The sequence below is a fragment of the Arvicanthis niloticus genome, chromosome 17, assembly GCF_011762505.2.
Source record: "Arvicanthis niloticus isolate mArvNil1 chromosome 17, mArvNil1.pat.X, whole genome shotgun sequence".
Classification (NCBI taxonomy): Eukaryota; Metazoa; Chordata; class Mammalia; order Rodentia; family Muridae; genus Arvicanthis; species Arvicanthis niloticus.
Window position 1 is genome coordinate 52,938,263 of NC_047674.1, and position 26,717 is coordinate 52,964,979.

A 26,717-nucleotide genomic window follows, 5' to 3' on the forward strand; every position below is an offset into this window, starting at 1 on the left:
TGAATGAACAAAAGTTTGTGGTTAACTGTGGTTAAAATTGTATGGAAACTCCCTTTGAATAGGGTATAGTGTTTCCTCATTTTATTTGGATTGTAACACATTAGTCAGAATACATATCCAGTGAATACTTTTTTTTTTTTGAAATTACAAGAGCTTTTGTTAAGGTGTATATTGTGTAGAAAATTTTATAAAGATCCATTTAAAACCATTAAATATTTTATACACCTGAGGTTATCAGAATATTTTGCTGATACTTATTTAGAAAATATCAAGTATTGGAGTTACTGTTATCTTTAATATAGGAACTTAGTGCCAGTTTTGTTTTTGACTATTTTAAATCTTGAGTTAGAGTTATACAATTTTGTTTCATTGGCGTAGGAGAGGAAAAAAATAATTCATTAAGGTAACCTGTTAGGAAGTCTCTGCCTAAACTAGCATTGGGTTGGCCAAGTGTACATTAAATGACAGGTCTGGCTGGTTGTGAAAAATAGTCATGCATTGTCCCAATTATGGTGTAACTTCTGCCGCACGATCTCTTTCACCTTGAATTGATGGCATTTGGCCACATCTGTAATATTTTTGGAAAGACACTGCAGAGGTTTACCGTCTCAGTGAACTATGTATACAAACATGTCTCTAAAGGCTTGACTGATACTGCTTGCAGGCTAACTGCTCAGGATGGGCCTGCACAGCTCTCCTGCTGCCCTAGCCTTGCCATACACTGGTGTCCTGCACAAGGCCCAAGAAGCATGGACGAGGCTGTGCTGTGTTAGGGGTAGGTGTGGAGAGGACTTTGAGATGTGCCCTTGTTCTGCCTTCAGTCTCCAAGTGGCGTGGGGCTTCATTAATCATCGGAAATGCAGAAATAAAGAAGCCAGTCCCATTGGAGTTTTGATATGAATGCTTACCTTTTCTTTTTTAATATATAAATACAGTTGAGGTATTTGGGTAACCCTTGACCTTTTGCTTTAACAAGGAAGCACAGTATAAAAATATTACCACAGTTTGCATGCAAGCAGCTCCTGAGAGGTGGGGATAAAGCTCTCTAGATGAATATTTTTGAAAAAAAAAAAAGTTGTGATACAGAATGTCTTAACTCTGCCCAATATAGTACTTCAGGACCACCAGTGTGTAAAATTGAAAGCACATGAGTTCTGAAGCACTAGAGAAGGTTTGTAATTGATTAGAGCTGCTTGGAAGTATTGAAGTACAGTGAGATTTGATTTGTGAATGGTTCTATTCAATAAAGATTAATTCTGCGTTCGTGATAATATCTTAGTCCCCTCCATGAGTCAGCCCCCACCTCACAGTCTTCTCTTAATAAGATGGAACATTTCTACCTTACGGAATTTGACTTAACACTGCTGACTGAAACAAGTCTGACCATCAGTGATTATTAGCTTGAAGGGTATAATCGAATAAATTATTTTTGTTTTACTAAAAGAATTAAAATATACTATAATGTAATTGTGTATATTTCATGCCTTTTTTTGTGCCTAGGAACCATCAGGAAGCTCACTCAGACTTAATGGATTTTTTTTCTATAATTTCATTTACATTTCAAAACATCTTTATGATTTAAAAGTAAAATCTGTATTAATATTGTAGAATCATTTATTAGAATGCAAGGTAGTCTCTTCGGGCATTACTTGGCAGTTTTAGCTTTTAATAACTATTAGGGCAGCCTTTAATGCTTGCTCTTTGTAACTCTTCTCTCTGGATTATTGAACTTAATCTCTCTTATCTGGGAAACAAGTTGCAAAGCTTGTCACTAGGGAATCTTGAAATTACGGACTGATCGTTGTTGATAGAGACCACAACTATTGTTTTGGAAATGACTGTTTACACATTCTGCTTAATCAGAAACTTTGCTCTGCTATAAGGAGACTATGTGGAAATGTGACCAGTCAGCTTATGTGATTTCACAAACGAGTCCTTAATGCTAAGATACTTGTTGAGTCAATCTTCTGTTTCAACAGGATTGATTCATATTAAGTAATGGTTTTGAGTAGCACAGATTGAAAGGCTTGATTAAAGTAGCAGAGATCAAGGACACTGGGACTCTCTTTTCATCTCTCCACTTGCTCTCTTGCATCCCTCCCTCCCTCCCTCCCTCCCTCCCAGTGGTTGAGATGAGATACTCTGTAAGTTCATGCTTTGTCCCTTACCTAAACTTTGTTTAACGGCTTCACACAGTTGTTCTTAGGACACTGCACTAGGTGGTTGTGCTAAGCACTGTAAGAACCTTGAAGGGAGGTTTTAGCCTCACAAACAGTATGGACCAGGAAAACATGCGACGTGATGATAACCTGGAACAATTGTTCACTCCTCACCTGTAATTAGTCTGGTGTAGGAGGCTCATGTTAAGTTCTCTAGCCTGTCCTAAAGTACTGTTTGGAGGAGGGGGAGGCAGGGAAGGTGAAACTCACTTCCAGAAGAGAAAGAAATCCTGGTTAGAGTGTGAAAAAATACTGCATGCTGTAGGAAATGGCCTTGATTTATCTCTTAATCTTGGTCAAATCTTGGAAACATTAATATACAATAGTCATTAAGAGTGTTACAGAACTTTAAGACCCACCCCTACTCCCGTATAATAGAACAAGGACATATCAACATGTTCTTTTTGACAGTTCTGCCTCCAGGTCTGAAATGTTCCTTTACTGCTTGCTGCGGCTGCGCAAGTAATCTCTCCATGGAACAATGGCCTTAACATAGGTTTTTCTTGTCTCTCAGTGACTACTAATAAATCTTCTCCTGTGTGAACTGTGCATGTAATGTGGGCTATCTTGGGATGTAGTGCAATCTAGTTGTAGTTATTTTCTGCTTCCTAATGGCAGCTCTTTTAAAAGCAATGCTTGTGCACACTATTGAAATTACGATTTAATCTATGATTATTACATTGCATATAATTGTAACTGAGATGACCTACTTTTGGCTACTGTTGGAGTCATTGTAGCAGTTTCACTTATTTTAAAAAATAAAAACCTGAAGTATATTTCTTTACCCTTTAAGAGACCCCCTTCCCCTTTTTAGGTTAAATTATTTCTCGTTGACTTGAACTAAGACAAGCCCTGTCCTAGTAGCCAGTTAAGATGTGTGAAGGAGGAGGAGGAGTAATGGGAACTCCAATCACTAGTTTGAAAATTCTGCAGCTAAGGATTTATTTAAAGCTAAAAAGACCGTCTTTAAAATCTGCTGTGCAGTTGGGACATGTTGGATATCATAGAGAGAATCATGTAAGTGGACGTTTTCCTACCTCCCATGACAGTCGACAAGGATTGAAACCATTTACATATCTGTATCAGCAATTGCTGACAATTAAGAGACTGCATTATGTTTGTTCTGTTTTAGAAGTCTGGCATGATTCCGTCGGCATGGCTCTCTTAAATCCTTCAGGGGATCCTTGTGAAGTTTATTTTTCATGAGACTAAAAACGGTATTCATTTTGGTAGGTCTAAGAATGTGCTCAAAAGAACTTAGAGCTTTCAGTGTTTGCTGTATGTTTGTAGTACGTTCTATGTGGGAGCAATAGTGTGTAGATATAAAATTTAATATTAGAAAAGTTTAGTTTCATGTACATTCAATGTCCTGAGCACTGGAGATCTTTTCAGAACAGCTCTGATGTCCTGAGAATGCTTCTATTCTAGTTGAATGTCTGATTTAGTCACAGAAAATTGTTTAGAAACAGGCTAACAGAGATATCTAAAGACATAGTTTCAAGTGGTAGAGAGAATTCTTTCAGTGTAGCTCTGAAAATGCTAACTTTCCTCCAGGTTTACTCCTGTGTCATACACGGCAGACCACAATGTTTCAATAATTCTGTGGTCTGCTATTTTGTAAAATTGCTTCCTTTTGGAAATCTGTTTCAATATTGGGAGCTGCCGAGTCAATAACTTAACAATACTTTGATTAATTCAGCATCCAGTTTTTATTCTAGGGAACTTCATGGAAATATTAAGCTTTTACTGTTTTAACATCCTTGTTTCTGTTACACTGGAAAACATTTTGATTAATATCAGCTTATTTAATTTTGTCGATTTCAAGCCATTACCCCGAAAGTTAGTTACACATGCCAAGTGCAAATATTTATAGCAATTTCATTTTTCAATTTCTAGTGAGAGAAAAAACATCATCATGATCTTTAACATGCTGTGACCTAGGAAAGCTCACAGCCCGGCTAAGCCTTGTTCCTTCATGCTCAACAGGTTCACAGAGAAAAGGACTTAAAATAAGGTATCACTTACCCCAAAAGAAGTTTTGCTGACACGGTGTCACTGCGCTGAAGAGGCTGTTTGACGCCATAGTCCCTCCTTTTTTTTCCAGATAGAACTTGTGCCCTCTGTTGTAAATACTGCTTGCAGCCTTAAACTGAAAATACAAACCATACCCAGTCCCTGTTTTAGTTGTACAGTATGCCTGGAGTACATAGACTTTATATTTATTTTTTTCTGTCAAGAAATTATGTAGCTGGTAACATGTGAAAAGCAAGGAAACAAAACAAAACCGAGTGAGCAAATATTTGAAGGACCTACTATTACTGCATGGACTGTGGTTAGAGCACTCACTGACTCGGTTGGTCTCGGTGTCTGGTAGTGACCTGCAGAGATTAACCATTTAAACACCAGAGCCTTCTTGCAGTCCTCCTGGAGAAAGTTTGCACCGCACTTGTGGTTCTGTGGTTGTTTGTGAGGCGAATGAAGCATTCACACAATCCAAAAAAGCAAAAGCTTTAAAACTCCTATTTTTTTGCAAGCACTATTACTGGAGAGACAGAATCATGTGGTTTGTGACCTCACAGTACTCAAAGTAAAGTGGGACTGCCTACCACTGTGGCTTTCCCCCTTGCTTTCTCCCCTCCCTCTTTCTCAATCTTTTTCCTTCTCCCCTCCCTCCCTCCTTTCTCTTCTCTTGTCTTCTCTCTTTCCTTCCTTCTGTCTCTTTATTTATGGGTGTTTCTCTCTTTCTCCTTCCCTTCTTCCCTCCCTCCCTCCCTCCCTCCCTCTCTCCCTTTCTCCCTCTCTGACAAAAGGTTTGTGGTAAGGCCTTCCTGGCATTCGGAAGGTTATAGCTTTTTAATTTTTGTGACTCATGAGGATTTGGATAGAATACAAATACTGAAGGAGCCCACACTCCTGTAAGGTTAAGCATTTGGAGAGCAGAACTCTGCAGCTAAGAGTTTTCCTTTATGCCACCTCCCTACTCCCCCCTTCCCTCCTCTGCTTTTTCTTCTCTTTTCTCTACCCCTCCTCCCTTTCCTTCATTATTATGTCTATGGAAAAGTGAGCAAAATTGTCTCATGCTCGTGTGTGGCGTTCTGAACAACAGTGCTGCTTTGCAGTAATTCGCATCTTGGGATTGTATCACTTGCAGGGCTGCTTTGATTTCCCAGGGTGGCTGCTTCCTTCTGTTTGCCTTTTGCTTGTCTTCCTAAGCTTGTGGATCTGTAACTCATTGTAAAAAAAAAGTTTACCTTTCCAAAGGTCTGCTTGCAACTCCTTGCCGGGATCGACTATAATTGGCTGTCACAAAAGTGTTAGCCTGGGGATTCCTTTACAAATATTAAATCATGGCTGTGTAGTTGATTTTTTTATTAGGTGGCGGCTCTTACAATAAAGATTAAATGTAATTAGTACTGTTGATATTATTTTTACCATCATCCCATGGTTACTTTGAAGATCTTTAAAAAAACAAATGTCAAGAATTGCAGTAGACAGTTTATTGGAATAATGTTAGTTTTCTATATGATTGGATTTTATCTTTCAAAGAAATGTTTTGTACAATTCTTTAGTCAATTTGGATAGTGACTGTAACAGGACTTTGGGTCGCAGCTCTGCACATATAATGAAATATTCAGTAATTTCCATAGCTCAGAATAGAGTGGGTTAACAGAAACTGTATTTTTTTTTTTTTTTGTTTATAATGGAAGCTTTGAAATAAATTACAAAATGCTGTGTGTAGTAAGGAATAATGCACACAGACAGAGTATGTTAGTCGGCTCGATTTGCTAATTCTGATTCAGAAGAAAATTGAAACCATCTTTGGGAAACTATCTCTTCTTTTGCCCTCTTGGACATGTATGTCTAGAGCTCATTTTCTTATTAGGATGATTATATATCATAGGCAGTGAATTTCACATTTATGAATAGAGCTTCCTGTTTTCATCAGTTGGGAGCGATGGAGGATTTTTCAACAAACATTATAAAGGCGAGCAGACCAATTTCCTAGGTATTTTTTGCCATTTATCCACGCCACTCTGAATTTGCATGTTAGATTTCTTCCTAGTGTGATGGTAACCAGGAGTGGCATGGAACGGATGGCTGTGATGGTGGGTAGGGACACGGAAGTACAAAAAATTATTTGGGGTGCACAATGGAGGTAAGAGGGAGCAACTCAGAGAGTGATAGAAGTAAAATGTCCTTGTGTCTGTCCACTCCAACTTAGTTCATTATCTGGTTTTGGTTCCTCTTAGTTAAAGTTATCTATGAAATCTTGCTCATAAGATTCTTTAAACTTTTTTTTTCTCTATATACTGGAAAGACATGGGAATGGTTTTAACCCCTTATTTTTTTAAGTTTCTAGATTCTTTTTATTTTCAGAATAAACTTTTAATGACAAAACCACAGAAATACATTCTGTTGTTTGATTTTTGAGGCAGTTTGACTCATGTTTTACTGTAAAACAGATCTCACACTGAAGTTTTCATTTAGGGTCATTATTCATGCAGAGGAGAAAAGAGTCACTCTATTATCCTCTTTCATAAATAAAGTGTGCCAGTGTGATCTTTATCTCTATTATCCAAAGTAAATAAAAGGAGGGTTTTGTCCATATGAATTGTGGAGTTTCTGAACTTACTTCCATATGTATATGGAATTGCAGCACTTGGCAGTTGCAGATGTGTGGGCAGTTGCTTTAGGATAGTAAGCAAATGTGTTGTTTTTAGAGTGCCCAGGTCTTTTAAGCCCTAATTTTTCATGGAATGTTTTTTCTTTTAAATTTTTTAGAGAAGATCTATACATTTTGGTCATTCAGATTGACCTAAAATGAATTTGAATAATTTTTACCTCCATCTCATTTATCTTGTAGTCATATGGTCTCCTTTGTAGGTAACCTAACCTTTTTTCCGGTGTCTGTGAGTTAAGGTCTGTATCTCATGAGAGAGGAGTTTAGTAGACACTGCTGATCATAGCCTTTCTGTATTGTGTGAAGTCCATCAAATTCTGGCATGATAAAAACAGGAATATTACGTTTGTGGTTTAAATTTATGCATTCATTGTCCACCTATTTCTTTCCCAATTTGAATTAGACTCAGGAGCAACCTGTACATTGTTGTAGAAATTTAAAGACAATGCTGGTGAGTGGTAACATCTTTGATACTGACTGCATTTCCTTAGATGTAGCTGCTAGGGACAGAAAGAGGGAGCCAGCTTTGGAAAAGCCATGGCGGAAAGTGCTTGTTTAGAGACTTTTACCATGCTTATATTCAGAAATGGAAACCACAGACTCTTTTAAAAAGACCTTTTAAATGTAATCCTTTTGGGGGATATGCTAGCAATTGCTGTGAAGTAAGCAACAAGTTTAGTTGTACCCTATAAATTCTGTATTTTCATGCTACAACAATGAAATACAGCTTTTAATTTGTAATCAGTCTTAAATCATGAAATTAATGTCTTACTTTCTTATTACTTTATGATTTAATAATTTTTTCAGAATTGTCAAAGTTCTTAAAATATCAAGACAATTGAACGTAACAGTATATCCTAAATACTATCTATTTTTTCAGTGTTACCATTTGAATTAATTTTTATTTGCTCAGCTACTGCTGGCATTTTAACACAGTAGCTTTACTTTACCAATACTGTGCCAATATCTATGTTCTAAAAAAGGATTACTTTGGACTTATAATGTTGCTTTTCTATTCTTTTAATCAAAACAGTAAGAAAATGACTAACAAACTCTAGATGCCCACTCTCACTTAAAATATTCTGCTTATGAGACTTGGCCTAGGGACTTTCTTAATTCATTTTAACGTAATATTTAGTAATTTATGTTTTCCTTTGGTGGGCAATTTTTCTTTTTTTAACTTTAATACATAGCTGTTTAAGCTCACCTAGCATTTATCAGACTTTTATTAAAGACGTGAAGATTGTTCTGGGTTGCCAAAACATTATAGTTTTATATTTTAAATTATGATTATGAGATGTTAACTCTCATGTCTTTATATACAAATATACATATCTGGTTGTGAGTATAGAGTGTTATTTTGAATGTTGCTATGAGTTTTTAAATTAGATAATATTTATAAAAACAGTACCATAATTTTCTTGTTTACTGATTTCATGTGTGTGTATTCCTGGCAGTGGTCTCTCTAAGTGTGATATAATATGCGGATTGGATGCCCAAAGAGAACCTCCTAAGTTATTGTCCACATTTTCCTTCCTCCCGCCTCTTTTCCTCCCTCCCTCCCCTATCCCTCCCCCTCCTATTGTCCCTCCTCCTTCATTTCTGTTCCTCTCTTCTTCCTTTCTACTCCAGCTGCAGACTTTTTTGTGCTTTCCTTTCCCATGCTTTCACATTTGTATATATTCAGAACTTTCTTAAAATCCTATTGAGGAATATTGACATCTTAGCACTCACTAATGAGTACCTGATAGGTCTGAAGTGTAGCCCTTTGTGCACCTCAGGTCTTAGAGACCATTGACAGCTCTGTCCAGGAATGTTTTATTTCTGCCAGTCTGCCCCTCGACTCTTTCCTTTATGCTGTTTTACGTAGGCGAATTGTTTTGCACAACATTAGCACTCTGATTGTCAGGCTGACTTCTGGGATTACTCTCTGAAGTGTGGTGCTCTCTTTCTGTAATGTACCTGTATAAAATATTTTATGTTTCTTAAAATTATTGAAGTAATTCATCTGTTTCATTTTTGTAAGAATTTTTTTAAAAAGGTGACAACTTGCACAAAATGTGGGAAACATGCTTGCATGACAGCTGAGGATGTGGCCAGACTAAAGCAGGAAACGACTACCCACAATGCAATGTTACATACACTACCACTTAATAAAATTTATATCAAACATGCTTCTGACCAAACCAAAGAAAAATAATATCATAGCTATGCAAGTTAGTGTGTCTAAGGAAAATCGAAACCAACTTTTGTGCTTGCACAGTAAGTGTAAGTGTGGGGCAGCCTAATACATGGTAACCTTGATTGTCACTTTGTCTTTGTGGTTTAAGACTTGACTGCAGGTGACATTATTCTGAAGTGAGAATTTAATTGGTATCACTTGTCTTGAAAAAGGCCCTATAGGCCACCACTCTCTTGTTCACTTGAATTGTTCCTCTACTGAACAGAGTTAGAGGGTCTTATCAACCATACGGCAACAGAGTTACAATTTCAGATACTGTTGGTCTTATGTAAGCATTTTAGAGCACCAGGTGCATTTTTTTTAAGTCTGATTTATCATTTGTTGTTGGGTGGTGGGCGGGGCTTGAGTCAAGCTCACTGGGGTATAATTCTTTTCTGAGTAATTCTTTCTCTCACCATTGTATCCACACCTTCCCCTTCTGTCCACGAACTTGAGGAAGTCAGGGTAAAGCAAAAGTGAACTTTTATATGATGTGGCTAAAATGTATCAAGGTATCTAATAAAAAAGATCAGCTTTTACTATATTTAGTATTCCCATTTATAAGTCTTTAGCTATTGAGCTTGCAGTTGTCAAACTTCAGCAATTTTGATGAATGTAATACCATGATAATTTAGATGTATTTTAAGGTTTTACAAGGGAGGTTGGCCAAGAATTAAAAAAAAGATACATAGAGTTTTTAAATTGGCAAATAATGTTAAGAGATTTTATTAGATGACTATGAAAGACTGTCAATATCACTTATGAATGGCCCCTTTGCATATTCCAGGATTATGGATTACCCATGTTTTATTTTGGGTTTTATTTTATATCTTAGCATTTAGACTTGGGTGTTATTGTCTATATATCTTTTAAAGATGATTTGCTTAATTGTTGGAGTTTCCCCCCCTTTAGAAGATGCTTATCAATAACAGCTGTCACAGCGTGGCTTTCCTCCACGGACTCATGGTGGTCTTTGGAAGAATGTTCCTCAAGTTTGACAGGTGAGACAGAGGCTCTCCAGTGCCACTGCTTTTGGATGAATCTGACTGTGGTCGGAGAAAGTGCATCTTGCCAAAATATATGAGTGAGACCACACACAGCCTTTAGAATAGTTATTGTAGGGTTATTTCAGGAGTACATGTCTTGACAGTTCTTTTATTTGCATGCCAGTTTCGTTGCTGTGTATAGATTTCTCATTGGGTTCAGAAAAGGCTATTGTGGATTGAGGTCTCTGTTAAGCTTTATGTAGAATTTATGGTGAGTTCAGGCATAATTAACAATACAGAAAGAATATTGAAAATGAAGCAGTGGAATACAGATCTTTTTGTTTTTACAAATTTGACAGTATTCCCACTGGAAATCTCAATTTCTCCGACGTTTTAGAAGTTAAATGATTATTCTATTTGAATGTAAAGATTTAAAAAAATTAGAAATATTCAAATATTCTCTGATTATGTTAATATTTGGAAAATTACTATTTCTTAAAGTATAGTTTAAAAACAATATTACTTATAAATAGTGTTTATAAATTTTATGTTTTAGTAAAAGCTTGAAAGCAATGAAATAAATTGTTGGAGAAGACAAGTTTCTAAATATGCAGGCATAATTTGCAGGCTACCAGTCTTTTATGAGATGATTAAAGCTTTGTTCAAAATTCAAAACTATAATTAAAATTACAAGTTTTTTTAAAAGAAATATTTGGTGCTTCAAAAACTGACATTTTTAGTGAACAGTAGTGAACTATAGACTTTTGCAAAAATGTTTCTTTTAATAAAATGATATGTTTGGATGTGTTTATAATTACTATTCACAATAATTTTATTAAAACAATTCATAAGACTTTTCACTTAATTAATACATGTACTTAAGAATATACTGGTAATAATTCTAATCTTCCAAGATAAGTTAGTGTCTTCCCTGCTCTCCCAACATAATCTACAGAGGTATAGGCCTTCTTTACCACCGTGGCTGGTGCCCTTCCCAGGCATGAAGCCTGGGGAGACTGCTTCTGGCTTTTCTGTGAACAAGTTCATAGAGAGATGAGAATATTCTATATACAAATAGATTGTTTAAAAAAGAACTGGTGTTGATTTCTCAAAGGTTAGCCATATCCGTGAATCTAGATTGATTGCGATGAAAATAAAAGAAAAAAGAAAGGAAGAAAGAAAGAAAGAAAGAAAGAAAGAAAGAAAGAAAGAAAGAAAGAAAAGGGGAAAAAAAGAGAAAAGAACTGCACAGGGTATTTTTAGACAAGTTGAGGAAACTTGGACATGGACTCTGGGTATCAGTGAGTTATACTAAGGGGCATCAAGTTGATGATGGTAGTGTTGACTCACACAGGAACAGTCCTTACTCTTAAGAGAAGCACATGATGAATCACTAATGATGTCAGAGCATACTTGAACAAATATACACATAAATGTGTCAGTGTTTGCTGTCGAATCTGTGCAAAGGGATAGACTGACATTTTTCTACTTAAACAGTGAATTCTGAAACATGAATTATTTTGTGTTTAAGTGACTTAGGAATTAGTTTTAAAATTTAAATAGTTACAAAATTCATTTATGTGGTATATAAAGAATAAGTTAGCCAGACAGTGGTGGCACACGCCTTTAATCCCAGCACTTGGGAGGCAGAGGCATGCAGATCTCTGTGTTCAAGGCCAGCCTGGCCTACAGAGGGATTTCCAAGAAGGCCAGAGCTATACAGAGAAACCCTGCCTCAAAAAAAAAAAAAAAAAAAAAAAAAAAAAAAAAAAAAAAAAAAAGAAAATTAAAATTAATAAAAATAGATTGGGTTACATTTAGTAATTTAATGATTTCAATTTATACTTTTAACCTTAAACTTGAAATTTGTAGTGAAGCAACTTGGGGTTGGTCACCTGTAGAGAAAATGGTGTGTCATTTTCCTTTAAGTTGGATCCTTCTAGAATGCATAAAAATACCCTTAAAAGTTCACTCATTCTTAAACATGTGTACAAGGGGAGGCTGAGGCATGAGTATCAGAGAGGTTAAAGCCAGTGTGCACTGTGTTGGCAGACCATGTTTCAGATAAACAGTGGAGATGGACAGAGCTGGGCACTTGCTCCTTTTGCATAGGACCTGGATTTGATTCTCAGTACTCACATCCAGGCTCACTACTGTCTGTAACTCTTAGTTCCAGGGATCCAACACCTTATTCTGGCTTCTGTGGGTAAAAGACATACATGTGGTAGACAGACATGCATGCAGACATAACATCCATACATGTAAAATAAAAATAAAGATAAAATAAAACTGAACAGTTGATTCACATCAACTAATTACTATTAACTTGTATTATTACTTCTAAATCTTATGTTTTCAAGAATTAGTCTAGGGAGCAGAAGCCTAGGTCTAACTTAGAGGTATTGAATCTTGAATTTGTGTCATACTAGTTGATATTCTACCAAGGGCTGACATATCTTTTCTATAAAGAGGCAGATAATAATAAATATTTTTGGCTTAGGGGTTGTAGACTTTCTGTCAGCAGCTCAGCTCTGGTTGCAGTCTCAAAGCTGGCAGCCAGTAAATGAATACATGTGTCTGCATTCCACTAAAACTTTATTTACAAACCAGGCTCTGGCTTCTGCACCTGTACTATTATTCCTAGAGAGCTATGTGGTCTGGTGGATACCAACTACAGAAGAAGCATGAATGAGTTGTAGTCATGATCAAGTTCCTTATTCTTAGACTGTTTACAAAATCCCTATTAAAAGTTTATTGCCATGTGAAGGAAGCATTGTGTCTACAGTGCTTCATAACCATCTGTTGACTTGGTCCAGCTAAATACCTTGTAGTACAATTTCTATTTATCATATAATTATTATGTTGTATAGATTTGTGAAGTACCTTAGAATACTTTTAGGTATGAGGTTGGAATACAAATAAGCAACATTTATACATTACATATTCTATAAGCAATCCTATTAATATTTACCTTAGTTGTTCATCATTAATACAAACATATAATGGAATAATTGAGGAATAATTATAAAAATAAAATGGGAAATATTATATTCTTTACTCATAAAAGTATTTCTTCACTGAGAATTCATTGGGTTTAATGCCCAAGAAAAAAGTGTTTAATTGAAATATTATCAATAATTATCAGTTATTTTTCTCAATATTATTTGTGTATGTATGGGGTTGTGTGTGTCTGTGTGAGTGTGCACGCTTGTGTGTAAGAGGGAGACACAAGAATATGCACATGTGAGTGCAGATGCCTTTTGAATTCAGATAACAGTGGAGCTAAACTTATAGGGGGTTATGACTGTCTGAAATGGGTACTGGGAACTGAACTCCGGCCCTCTCTGTAAGAGCAGGCTGTATTCTTAATGGCCGAACCATTTCTCCGACCTTCATTTAATGAGATGACACACACATAAGTCATTGCAAGTAGTGATTAAGATAGCTTGTCTGGCAGGACACAAAGAAGTGCTCAGAAACTCCAACAGCATCCTCCAGGGTCTTTCCATGGAAGGTCACATTGCTCACTTCAGTGCAGTTTAAAAAGCAATCACTGTTCTTTCTCTCAAAACAAAAAACAACATCCCAAATCAAAGCAGACAGACAAACAAAAGCTTCAAAAGACAAAACGTACCTTACCAATACAAAACATGAAGTTGGGTGGGTAAGGAGATGGGGAGGCTGTTGGACAAGTTGGGAAAGGGAATAGAATATGATCAAATTATATTCTGTGAAAAAAATTGAAAAGTCAATACATAGACACAAAAGGTATCATTGTGGTGAAACAATCCAGTAAATTGGAAGGCAGGAAGAATACTGTTAACCACACTTAAAGTGATTAGAAGATGTTTAATAAATCACACAGGGAAGATATGCACCCAAAACTAATAAATTAAAACAGTTTGACATTTAAAGTTCCAACATTTACTTAGTCAGAAGGAAAAAAAATGTTGCTGAATGGTGTGTCACTTAATAATAAATCACCAAGCACAGATTTATGTACTTTGCTCTATGGGTACTGTTTTAAGTCCTCAGGACTCTTGTCCATTTAGTTTTTAAGTTCATTATTTTTAAAAAGTCAGGAACTCCTAAAGATTGTATATTTCTGACACTTTATTCATTTTTGAGTATATATCTTATTGCAGCATCCAGCAGTTTAAAAAAAGACAAATGAAACAAAAGACTGTGTGTAAGTGAGAGAATCCATCCATAGGACATTCTGAAAAAAGCCAAAACAGCAGAGGAAGCTCAGAAGATTGGCAGGTAAACTAAATAGTTATGTACACTTAGGAAAAATAAATCATTAAAAGGAAAAGAGGGGAAGCTGTTGGGCTTGATGATTGAATTGGTGGCACACTGGCCACACAGTAAAACTTCTATGCACAATACAGCCAGTGTTGGGCACATGACATTATTTATTGGCAAAATCTACAGAACTGCGTAACACAAAGGCTTTTTTCCTAAGAGTTCTAATGAACAGTACACTATCTATACTGGTTGGGTTCATCGTTACTAGTTGGTGCCTAGAAGGAGCCTATGGGAAGTCTGTACCTTCTGTCCAGTGTTCCCCTAAACTAAAAACCATACAAAGAAACTCCATTACTTTGTTGTAAACAGTTCTTAGGATCTACCTGCCTCAGTCTTCCCAGTACCTGGAGTGCCTGCTTGAGCTACCAGGCAGATGCTTCCTCTGATGATTGGTTTGAAAGGCAAAGGATCTGCTTTCTTATAGTTTCATATACTGCTATATCCCCTCCTTTTCTCTTCCCCTCCCCCCCTGTTTAGTCCCTTCCTGTGCCCTCCCTCTCCGCTCCCCTCTCTTTTCCTCCTCTCCCCTCCCCTTCTGTTCAGTCCCCTTCTTTTACCTCTCTCCCTATCTTTCCTTAATTTGTTGAAAAGATTTCAGTCTGAATGGTGTTGGATCATATCAAATTCTTTTCCTGTCTTAATAGGGTAACAGGACTTCTGGAGCCTATTTTCGTGGATGGCTTAGATCAGGAGATTCAACATTTTGAATGTTGAAAGCAGCCTTACATATCTGGAAGAAGTTGCATTTGGTTGGGGTATATACTTTCTTTAGACATTATTGAAGTTGATTGGCTAATGCTGTATTGGTGATATTTACATCTGTGTTCTTGGAAGGTACCATTCTGTAGTTTTCATTATTTGAATTTCTTTGTTTTTGGTTGGCATTATAGCATGGGTTAGGAAGTATTTTTTTCTGTCTATATTATCTGAAACAGATTGCAATGAATTGATATCACTTCTTCTTGAAATACTGCCTAGTACTTACTCATGAAAACATGTGACATAACGCTTATAATGTCTGCATAGTGCATAATAATGTCCTAGGCCTTCACATTGGCTCAGTACTCGCTAGCCCTCTCAGAGAAGTTTTAGTTCTCTTAGCTGGTTCACAGTATCTGCACATGGCTGTCTGCACTGGATAGATTTCATTGTCAGCTTTACACAAGGAGTCATCACCTGCGAAGAAGGAGTCTCAGTTGACGGATTGCCCAGATCAGATTGACCTGTGGGCAAGTCTGTGGGTGAATTGTATTGATTGATAATGCAGGCAGGACCAGCACACTTTGGAAAGCTAACTGAGAAATCTAGAGAGAACAAGCTAGTTTCTTGTTTTGAGCTCCTGCCCTGGCTTCCTTAAATGACAGACTGTAATCTGTAAACCTAAATAAACCTTTCCTCCCCAAGTTGGTTTTGGTCATTGTTTTATCATAGCAACAGAAAAGAAAATTAGGACAGCATTATTTCTTGATGCTTCTATAGAAAGACTGTGTAAGTCTTTTTAAATACTGTCTCCGTTTAGATGGTTACATATATAAATGTTTAACATTGTGCTAAAGTCTTCTAACTGTATTTCATGGAGTATCATGTTATACATGTTTGTAGTCCAAGATGAATACCAGGCTGACCCATATAATCCTGGTGTACTGTAAGATATGACCTCTGGATTTGATAACTACACTCTAAGATGCTCATACACTAACAAAATCCTCAAAAACACATTTTAAGAATCTTATCTTTAAAATGTAGTTTGGAGTCTGTCTGTATTGTACTATGTATGTATGTATGTATGTATGTATGTATGTATGTATGTGTGTGTGTTTGTCTGTGTGTGTGTCTGTGTGTGTGTCTTTTGGCCTTCCTGGAACTTACTACATGTGGAAGATTCTGAACCACTGTTACTTTAAATATTCTTTTCCCTTTTCCTTTTATTCCTCCTTGCATCAACTTTGTGGATGATATGTTTTTAAGGGGAATACTTCTGCCAGACTTCTCGATATTTTTTTTCATTTTTTTTTCTTAGCTGTGGAAGTTTCCTCTGACATTTTTTTTCAGTTTAGTGGTTCTTTCCTCTTCCATTTCCAGGCTCCCAATGAGGCTGCCAAAGCATTCTTCCTTCCTTTTAAGTGGCTTGAGTCTTTGGAAACTCTTTCCTTCCTCAGCATTTCCTTTTGCTTCTCTCAGGGCCTCTTGCATGCTTACACTCCTGCTTCCTTCATGGCTGCTGTTTTTAGTTAGTGCCCTTAGTGTATCAATGCTCAGAGTTATTTTAAATTTCTACTCTGAGGATTTCAAAACTTAGACTGTGTCCATTTTGGCCCTTGATATTTACTATGTCTTTTCAGATTTTTTTTTTAAATTTACAATCTAGCCGTTGTCCCCTTGCTGGTCCCCCCTCTCATAGTTCTTCATCCCATTCCCCCTCCCCTCCCAGAGGATGATCTCCCACCCCCCACCCCCACAGGCCTCCTCCCTCCCTGGGGCCTCAAGTCTCTCCAGGATTAGGCACATCTTCTCCCACTCAGGCCAGACCAGGCAGTCCTCTGCTCTATGTGTGTGTGAGGATCGGCTGGGGTGAGTCAGATCTGCTCCTGTATGTTATCTGGTTGGTGGCTCAGTGTCTGGCAGATGTTTTTTTATTTGACCTTTAGAATACTTGTAACTTTTTGATGAAGCCTCAGTGTGTTATGTCAGACAATCTAAGGCAGGCATGTGAGATGCTGTCTTTACTCATGCAGTAGCTGAACTACAGAGGCTATAATTGCCTCTTGTGCCCTTAGTTAGGTTCACTCTAACCTAGTGAGGCTCTCCCTTGAGATCCCTTTTTGAGAATGTGAGGCTTCCCCATCTTGAGCTGCAGCCTGTGTGTATGTAGGCTTCTTTGTGAGATAGTGCTAACCATTCTGGTAGTCACTGCTTAAGACATCCAGTGAGCCCATGTCCGGACTAGGACTTTCTAAATCATTGGAATATAAAATACTACTGGTTTTTATGAGTCGTACATGTTACGTGTTCTACAATTTCACCAAATTTGTTTCTTAGCTTTAAATTTGTTGTTACGTTTTTGTTTCTTGTTTGCTTTGAGATAGCCCAGTCTATCAAACTATCACGTAGCCAAGTCTATCTCAAACTTTCTTTGTAGCTAAGGATACATGACTTTTAGCTCATGATTCTCCTGCCTCCACCTTCCAGGAGCTGGCATAACTGGCAAGTGCCACTACACTTGGGTTAGTACTAATTGCTTTTTAAAGTGGGATCTTTATGCCTTCATAAGTAGGTTCATGACACCTTTAACAAAAAGAGTTTACCTTTTTCCTGTCTGTCTTGGATGCCTTTTTATTTTTTTCTCTTACCTAAATGTTCTGGCTAGGACTTTCAGTACTATGTTTAAGAGGTGGTGAGAGTTGGAATCCTGTTTTTATAGAGGAAAACATTCCATTCATGTTTACTTAGAGGGAAAACATTCTTTTCAATGTTAACTCTGGTGTTAACTGGATTTGTTCTATATGGCAGCCTCTATTTTGTTGAGTTATATTCTTCCTATACTTAATTTTCCTAAGATTTTCTACTGTAAAACTTTGTAGCATTCTGATATGATCATGTGGTCATCCTCTTTGCTGGTGTATCACATTGACTTGTATATTACCCCATCCTTGCATTCCAGTGATAAATCCTACTTGGTTATTATCTAGCTAAGTGATCCTTTTCATCTGCTTCTCAATTTGGCTTGCTGGTGTTTTGCTGAGGATTTTGCATCACTATTTTTAGGGATATTGGGCCATAAATTTATGTCCTTGTTAAGTGGCACAGTAAGTGTGTTCTTATAAGAAGATATTATAATTTTTCCTTCTCCTTCACTTTTATTTCTGCTCCCTCCCTATCTGTTTCTCCCTCCCTCCCTCCCTTTCCTCTTTCCCTTCCTCTTTCTCTCCCTCCTCCTCTTCTTAAATCTTTGTAGGAGGATTGGTATTATTATTTTGAATTTGGTGGAACTCAGGAGTGAAGCCATCAAGTTCTAGACTTTTCTTTGATAGGGGCCATTTATTACTGATTAAGTCTCCATGTTATTGATCTCTTTTGATTTTATATGCCTTCATGATTGACACTGAGTAGGATGTATCTAGGAATGTGATCATTTTTTTGTCTTCTCGTGTCATTTTGTGTGTCTCTGTGGTACCAGTGGCAATGTCTTTTTGTTGGAGCTTTTTTCATTTTTCTTAGCTTGGCTAAGGGGTTTGTTCATTTTTTAAAAAATGGTAACTCTTAGTGTCATGATTTTTAAGTTTTTCAGTTTTGCCTACTTGTCTATTTTTTGTCACAATATTTAGGATTTCTTTTTAAAGAGTTATTATTATTATTATTATTATTATTGTTGTTGTTGTTGTTGTTAATTTATGTGTATGGGTGTTTTGCCCACATGTGTGTCTGTGTACTGTGCATGCCTGCTTCCCAAGGAGACCAGAAGAGGGTGTCAGATTCCCTGGGACTAGAGTTACAGATACCCTGTGGTTGTTTTCAAGATGATGAGAGTGTAAAGACTAAGCAGGTTTGTGTGTGTGTGTGAGTGTGTGTGTTTGTGCGCACCCGCACATGTGAGGGTTTGTTACACTTTGTCAGTTTGTTACATAAACTAGGACTTTGGCATGGAAGAGAAATGATGGCAAGGTTTGTTTGTGAAAGAGTGAAGGAAACCACCCATGTTCTTCTTCAAACCAGCCAGCCAAAAACATCTCTAAAAAGAAAGTCTCAAAACAGAAGGAAATTCTGAGCCTAAGTCAAGGGTAGAAGCGTCCACATGTATGAACTGAAGGGCAATGAAGACCAGACTGTGTTTTCGTAGCTGAAATCTGTGCATTGGTTGAATGCAGGAGACTTCCCATTCTATTGTCACCCTGTGACCCTAGGCTAATGGCACATTTTCTTCCCTTAGCAGTAGGCACTGTTGCCCAACCCACTGGGATACCATAGCTCCCTCCCTCCCCTGTGTAGCTGATGCCTCACAGCTCTGTTGTTAGCGGATCCATAGAGCTGCTGTGCTCTCAGTTCCCACTTGCCCAAGGGTGGTGGGTGACTGGCTGATGTATGGGATACGAGGGTTGGACTTGTTTCTAGATATGATGATTCTCTGGTGCCCGTTAGACTTCACAGCTCACCCTGAGGTCAGTTTGAGGCTAGACTTGAATTGACCCCACAGTGTTGTTACCCATCTTCCTGGATTGTTTGACCTGGAAATACTTCCTCAGTCATGTGCAGATTTGTTGTCATAGACTTTGTGTTCAGGAACTTAACTCCTATTTTAAAAATTATCATCAAGTACACATTTTTACAGTAGTATAAAAGTTACCATTTAAAGTGTATAATTCATTGAGGGCACGTACGTGTATTTGCAATATTGTTCAAATATTCAGTATTTAATTTCAGAACCTTTTCTTTTTGGGGCAAGTTCCAGTGGGCTCTTAGATAAATTACGAGACTTCCCTATAACCCCTAAATATCCTCCAAGGTATAATCTCTTTTGGACAAGCTGGTAACAGTGGAACTGATTCCCAGTGAATCAGAACTTTCTTCTTCTTCTTTTTTAAGTGAATAAATTTTTTTCAAGTATCCTTTAAAAATGTGAAAATGTTTTCTCTTCAACAGCTACTTCTCAAAACATAGCCTGTGTCTTACTAACCCAGCACTAACAAAGTGTTGACGTGAGGTGGGTGGTTGTCAGGACTTGTTTTGAGAATGTTTGCTGCTTGCCTTGTGCTGGATCCCATTGTATTTCATTAGATGAAGACACCCTAGCACCGAGCTTTGAGTATAAACTGTGGAATCAGAGCTTTCTCACCAATCCATATTATAATCCTAAGCCCATTAAGCAGCCACTTCTAATTTGCCTTGATAACCATCAAACAAACAAGCAACACAATGATGTCAGCCACTGATGATATTGTGTTTGTAATAATTCTGTGTTGAATCTTGCTAGGAGGCTGAAGCTATTTTCCAAAGAGGCTGATACACTTTACAGGTCTACCAGTAGTACTACCTAGTGCCAGTGTACTAGGGTCACCATTCAGCTCGTTGAGGGGCTTTTCCCTGTATCTGGCTAGGCAAGAATCCCTTCAAGTGCTGGCATGTCTCAGGTTTCCTTCCCTGGGGTTTGACAACAGCAGGCAGAGGCAGTAGGCATGTGGAAGCATCAGCAAATGGTGCCTCTGTGTTACAGCCCTGTGCAACACTCAGGTATGATGAACATTGACAGCGGCCAGTGTTGCAGATCTCAGGGAAGGGTGTGAGACACTTGGCACTAATGTCTTGCCAGCTCTGTGGAACTCGCTGGTGTCCAGGGCCTTCAGCATCTTCTCATGGGCTCCTCAGCATTTTAACAGTTCTCTGCTGTCCCCTCCACTGTTCAGACTTTCCTTCTTGTCCTGGCTGCATTTGAACTCTTCAGCTGCTCCTTCTGTTATTAGTGGCTACTGCCAGAGTGACTTAGGCCGCCTGCCTATAACAGCATTAAGGAGCAGGGGCATCTGGAAGACTATTCAGGTATGGCCCCAGGCATGGTTGGGATCATTAAGGTGCAGGCATTAACACCCCCCCCCACACACACACACTGAAAGAAGGATCCCAGTGGCTAGATGGGAATCTCAGAGCAGATGCCTGCCTATGAGTGATGCCTGTGGCTGGGTTACCACCTTTTCATCTGTCAAGCAGCCATGCCAAGACTGCCACCCTGCTGTTGCTTCAACTGTCAAGCAGTTGTTGACTAGTGTTTGCATTTCAGAAGCTGGGCCCTGGGGCTTGGCACAAGTAGGAATGTTTGGGAGCCCTGTGCTAGGTATCAGAAGCTGGGTATGAACTTCTGGGGTACCTTCAAGGCCACCAGAACTTTTCCTCTGCCAAATCCAGAAGTCCAGTGTCAGGATCAGACTACCAGGTGCAGAGCAGTACTAGGCAGTGTTGGGTTTGTAAGGCTCCAGAAACTGTCAGATTCTTCCACACCTATGGAATCTGCAGGTTGCAAGCACTGACTGGGTGGGCATACCACGTGTGCACAGTGCCTGTGTGGTGTGTTGGTTCCTAGGTAGTGCTCCCTGATCTTGGGTGCATCTCTTAAACCTTTCCTGCTCTCACTGCTTTGCTTTGGTTCCAATTCAGCTTCTTCTACTGAAAGTAGCCAAAACAAAATCACATAAGTGCTACATTATCAGACCTGATGCTGCAGTACTAAGGGAGATAGCACAGAGCAGTGTTCCTCAAGCAGCCTCCTATAGCTTGCTATATAAGCAAAGCCATGTTTGGATCAATCAGATACTTCTTTGTCCAATAGCAACCATTCTCTTTGGACCATTCACAGCCTTGCCAGTAATCATAGTCACTCCACCAAGGGAAGTAGTCTTTCTCTGGTTAAAGTACAAAGTACAAATGATTTATGGTTACAAAAAGGATGATATAATCTGCTTTAAAGAGCTAAGTCTAGGCCTGGGTTATCAGGAGCCAGGGAAATCAGCTGCTGTCGTTTACTGAGTTGTATGAAGTCATCATGGGGTGCTCAAAACAGCTGCTGCAGGCAGGAGGGTGGTCTGGTTGTTTGGCCATACTTTTTCTCTCTATTACAGGGGCAAGAGAGGCCAATAGCTGGTAATGAGAGGCAAGCTGACCTATCCCCCACCATATTTGCTTATTTACAGGAAAATGATTTTAACAATGCTTTCAACTGTATTTTACCCCAGCTAATATCCAAGGAGAGATGGGACCTTCTTGTGTCACTTGGATCCCAACTTCACTAGAAGTTTGCCAGTTACTTACGGTCGTTCATGTGGATGTGCACATACTCCTGTTTGAAATGGAACTCATCCCAAGATTACTTTGAAAGTCAAGTAACTTGGCATATAAAACATACAGAATATTACAAAGCACTGTGGAGATGCTTTTATATGTTTAAGCTGAAATCAGACTTAAATCATAGATTTATTCAACCTTAGTTGTTTCTAAGACATACCTTGAAGTAAGATTCAGTTCTGACTGAATCAAACTTCAAGATATGTGATGCAGACTAGGGGTTGACTCAGCTGGGACAAGTGCTTGGAATTCAGGATAACCTGAGTTTGATGCTCACCACCTACATGATAGAACTAACTTTCACATATTTCCTCTGATCTCTACATGTATGCCATAGCACCAACCTATGTACACATACATGTGTACTCAATAGATAATTGTAATAATAAAAAAGTCCATCCATGCATGATGGCTCATATTAATCCCAGCACTCGGCAGGCTGAGACCAGGAGGATTTCTGTAAATTTTGTAAATTTTGAATCTAACCTGGGTTACATTCTAGGCCGGCCTTAGCTACATAATGAAACCCTGTTTCAGAAAACAGCAACCAAAGCAGCAGTAGCAACAACAACATCAACAAAACCCAACCAAACAGAAGAATAAAACCAAAACAAACAAACAAACAAACAAACAAACAAAAAACGGTTTTGAATCATTAATCTTTGGTATGTTCCTGGAATTTTGTAATGTAAACTCAAACATGAATCTTTATGAAACTGGAATAAAATAAAAAACGATAGGGCTGATGAATAAAGGCACTTGCTGCCAAGCCTGACAGCCATCCCAGGACCTACATGGAAGATGGAGACCAGCACTGAGTTTCCTCTGACCTGCACGTGTGCCGTGGCACTCACAAATGCTTACAGACATACACAGATGGTTTCAGGGAACGCAGAGGACTGATGTTAGGAACAGCAAAGAGGAGGCGAGAAGCCACGGTGCTGCTGGGGAAGCTGCACACTCTGTGCTAGACACCTAAACAGTGGGTGTGAATCACTGTAGGACAGTGAAGCTAAGGAGAAATAAAGTCAGAAAACCCAAGATTGTGCTTTGCTTAGGTTACCTCAAAGTCCTCCACTGTTGGGGCAGTAGTCTGTGCATCAACTCAGTTGGCTACTTTTATATTAAAACCCCCTCCCACAGTTTCTTTAATGTCTTGGCATAGAGTGGGTGGTGATAGGCTATGCACATGTGAAAATGAGACTAAAGATGCATTGGAGTTTGTTATCTTAATAAGGTATGCATTCCAGGTTAGTAAAGTAAGCAGAACAGTGACATGAGTCAAGTTTCATTCACTTCCTTGTTAAAGGCAGATTATAGCAAACCACTACCAAAAAACTACCGTATAGCAAAAAACTACCATACTGGGGGCTCTGTCAGAGTGGAGGCCATTATGGTATTCAAGTGAGAGGGGACTTGGTCCATGAGAGTCACTGTAAGAAGTAGTTACATGGTTAGAATCTGAGAACATTTAAAAGGTGGAAGCCAGAGACACTGCCGAGTGGTTCAGTGTGGGCTTTGCAAGGAGAGGAGGAGTTAAAAGGACTCAAAGCATACTGCCTACACAACTGAAGGTCAGCAAGTAGCCACCAGAAGAACAGGTTCACCAATAGTCAGTTTTCCCATAAGTAAACTTTGAGGCACCTATTTACATATTCAAGTTGAAATATCATTTAGACAGTTAAGTATGAGCATGGAGCTCACAGTTTAATACTGTGAAAACTTTTGTACATGTATGTCTCTGTCATGCATAACATGAAACTTAAATGTTTTCTCTCAAAATTATTCATTAAATATTATCAATATTTTATGTAGACTGTAACTATTCTTTCTAATGTCTTCTTTACTGGCTACATAGTATTCCTTTCCACGGTTGTACTGTAAGTTGGTTTGATCAATTATTTTTGGTCAATATTTCAAAGCAGTTTTAATATATTTAAAATAATATATGATAACAAGTACAAAAAACAAATTTTAATTGTGAATTAAGTACAGTTTAAATTGAAAGTTCTTTTCCACTATACTTGTTATCTGAGAGTTTTAAATTTCAGGAATTATTTTAAAAATTTCTAGAAATAACATTCCTTTTGAAATAAGGTGGCTCTCAGAACTTGCACATAGCCTGTCCCGTTTCCATGGCTTGAGGATCAGAGTAGGCACTTGTTGACTGACATACTCTAATGACTTTTAGCCTCTCTGAATGTGTCTGCCTGTTGTCCAGGAATTACATAGTCATGCCTTTTCAGTCTGGTATCTGTCATCCCTCATAATCATCTTTGCTGAGCAGGGTATAATTTCTCATTGTAGTCTTCTCAATGTAATGTCTTGTTCATACATTGTAGTGCTTTGAAGAACTCATTAGTTCTTTCAAAACGACATTGAGAATGAAATCAACATTGAGTAGTTTGCAACAGTAGCAGCTGTGACTTTATAGGCTACTGTTAGTGGCTTTGGAAACAAGTTGGTTAGTAAGCTGTCATAATGAGGTTATTTTCCAAAAGAAGATGAAGTCATTTGCCATCTTGTTTTAGTCATAGAGAGCTTTTTCTTTGCCCAAATATTTGAAATTACACATCCCCACCCACTTATTTTTATAGTTTTTGTGTATTACAAAATAGAAGATGATACAATTTTTGAATGGCTCCAATTAGCAGTCAGCATGCTTAGTGTTTATATGAAGGCCAGTATATCTGAATTGATTAAGGGCCACTGCCTGTTTGAATATTATTAATTTATATTTTCTAGGGAAAACAATCTCTTCATACGGGATATATAATTCTGCCAGGAACTTTGAGCTTTTAAGGGGGAATAGAGATGTACCTAGTGAGAAGAGGATCAGAGAAAGACTTGTGTAAGGACTGATGTTCAATAAAACTAGAAGAGAGAGCCTGTCCCTTCTGGAAATGCCTTCTTCTCAGGCAGGTGTTGCTTTTTGACTAGGTGAAGCGTTGACTCATTGAGAGAAACAGCCTACGAACATTTTTCCGTGTTTCACAATGGATCAATTTTAGCAGGGAACACATGGGACATATACTTATGGGTGGTGGGAGGATTTACCTCTCCCATTCTTGGCTTTGGATCTTTATGTTAGGCATTTGCCATTTAGTCTGACATTTCTTACCCCTCTTGTTTTTGCTGTATGCAAAGGTTTGTTAATAATGGTGCCTTTCTTTCTCCAGGATGTCAAAATCTATCAGGGCTTGTTGGATAGTCCCAGTATGGTTTCCAGCATAATGTATCATAATCTGAGACCAAGGGCTTATTCATTCAGACAACATGGGAATCTCTTAGTGATGGGCATGGATATGTAAAGGTGTCTGGAGACTACCTTGGAGTTGTCAGACTTTGAACCCTCATGCATTGGATGTGGGTCAGGTGGTCACTGATGACCCCATGTTCTGATCTGTGTTAACTTCACTAGGGAAAGTAGGGTTGGTAGAGGAGGAATGTGGGTGGATTATGTACTGTAGTCTGGAAAACTAAAGAATTATAGAGTGGATTTCCGGAGATCTCTAGCTTATATTGACAAAGTCTATATAGTTTATACATTAAATATTTATATTCACATCTGATTTAATTATTCATTTATACCTCATCAAAACTCTATGAGGCAAGCATGTTAGATGGCAACAAAAACTCTTTACAGATTCAAAACCTGAATGTGCATTTACCTGTCAGGTATTAAGTATGTAATTATACTTAAGAGCATTCTGCTATTAGAACATTGCCCATCCTCAACCCCATCTTCCAATTCTCAGGTTCAGGAAGGAAGAACTGGCACTGCAGACTGAATCTCACAAGCAGAAACGAAAAGATAGAGTCATGAATCACTGGACAGAAATACCTATGCTTCCTTTCCCGTGAACTTTGTTCCTGATCCTAATATTTTTTTCTTCAAAACCACCTGCTTATTAAACAGGAAGGGAGCACAGGTAGAAAGATAAATACTGCATGAGCCACCTCACCCTGATGCCAGACTTCCAGACAAATGCCACTCATAACGCAGCATGAGTAATGGCTTAATTGGAATGTAATAATGTCTATTTGTTCAAAATGTTTTTTATAACTTAGATTGTGTTGGTGTTTCTATCCATATACATGTCTCAGGCTTCATCTTCATCACTCAAATACACATTCTCTTCTCCAGCTAACCAAACCAGTTAACTTCTTTACTCCCAGACTTTTATTAGTGCCCTCCTTCCCTGTCTGTTCTGCCGAGCCAGTTGTTAACATTGTCCTTCAGTTACTCACATTATCCCTGACCTACTGTGGTGTAACATATTTCATGCTTAAGAAGGTATCCTGTTTGAAATTGAGCCTTCCATGTCCAGCGTGGGGATTAACAAGTAGGGACACTGTAACAGTTGATGGACTCTCATCAGTGGTCTAACTCTTGTCACTGTGTCTTTAGAGCTTCTGTCTCGGATGCTGTGCTTCAGATATCATGTAGCTGTGCAGTTACTAATATAAAAACT

At 38.1% G+C, this 26,717-nt stretch overlaps 2 protein-coding genes across 12 annotated transcripts in view; one reads left to right on the forward strand and one right to left on the reverse strand.

Annotated features, from left to right (window-relative positions):
* The window catches only part of Runx2 (RUNX family transcription factor 2), a 314,966-nt gene extending 310,107 nt beyond the window's left edge, over positions 1 to 4,859 (reverse strand). For 2 of the 9 annotated variants that reach the window (XM_076915251.1, XM_076915247.1), the window contains exon 1: positions 4,245 to 4,671. In XM_076915251.1, the coding sequence (XP_076771366.1) occupies positions 4,245 to 4,614 (370 nt within the window). In that variant the 5' untranslated portion in view covers positions 4,615 to 4,671. Of the gene's footprint in view, positions 1 to 4,244 lie in introns of all 9 variants that reach the window. The other 7 variants (XM_076915248.1, XM_076915249.1, XM_034521562.2 and 4 more) reach the window with 7 other exon arrangements.
* The window catches only part of Supt3h (SPT3 homolog, SAGA and STAGA complex component), a 319,869-nt gene that overhangs the window by 34,218 nt on the left and 258,934 nt on the right, over positions 1 to 26,717 (forward strand). The window contains exon 1 of one of the 3 annotated variants that reach the window (XM_076915254.1): positions 3,181 to 3,236. The exons of the other annotated variants lie outside the window; for them this stretch is intronic. Within the exon in view, the coding sequence (XP_076771369.1) occupies positions 3,211 to 3,236 (26 nt within the window). The 5' untranslated portion in view covers positions 3,181 to 3,210. Of the gene's footprint in view, positions 1 to 3,180; positions 3,237 to 26,717 lie in introns of those variants that run through there. 3 annotated transcript variants of the gene reach the window in all.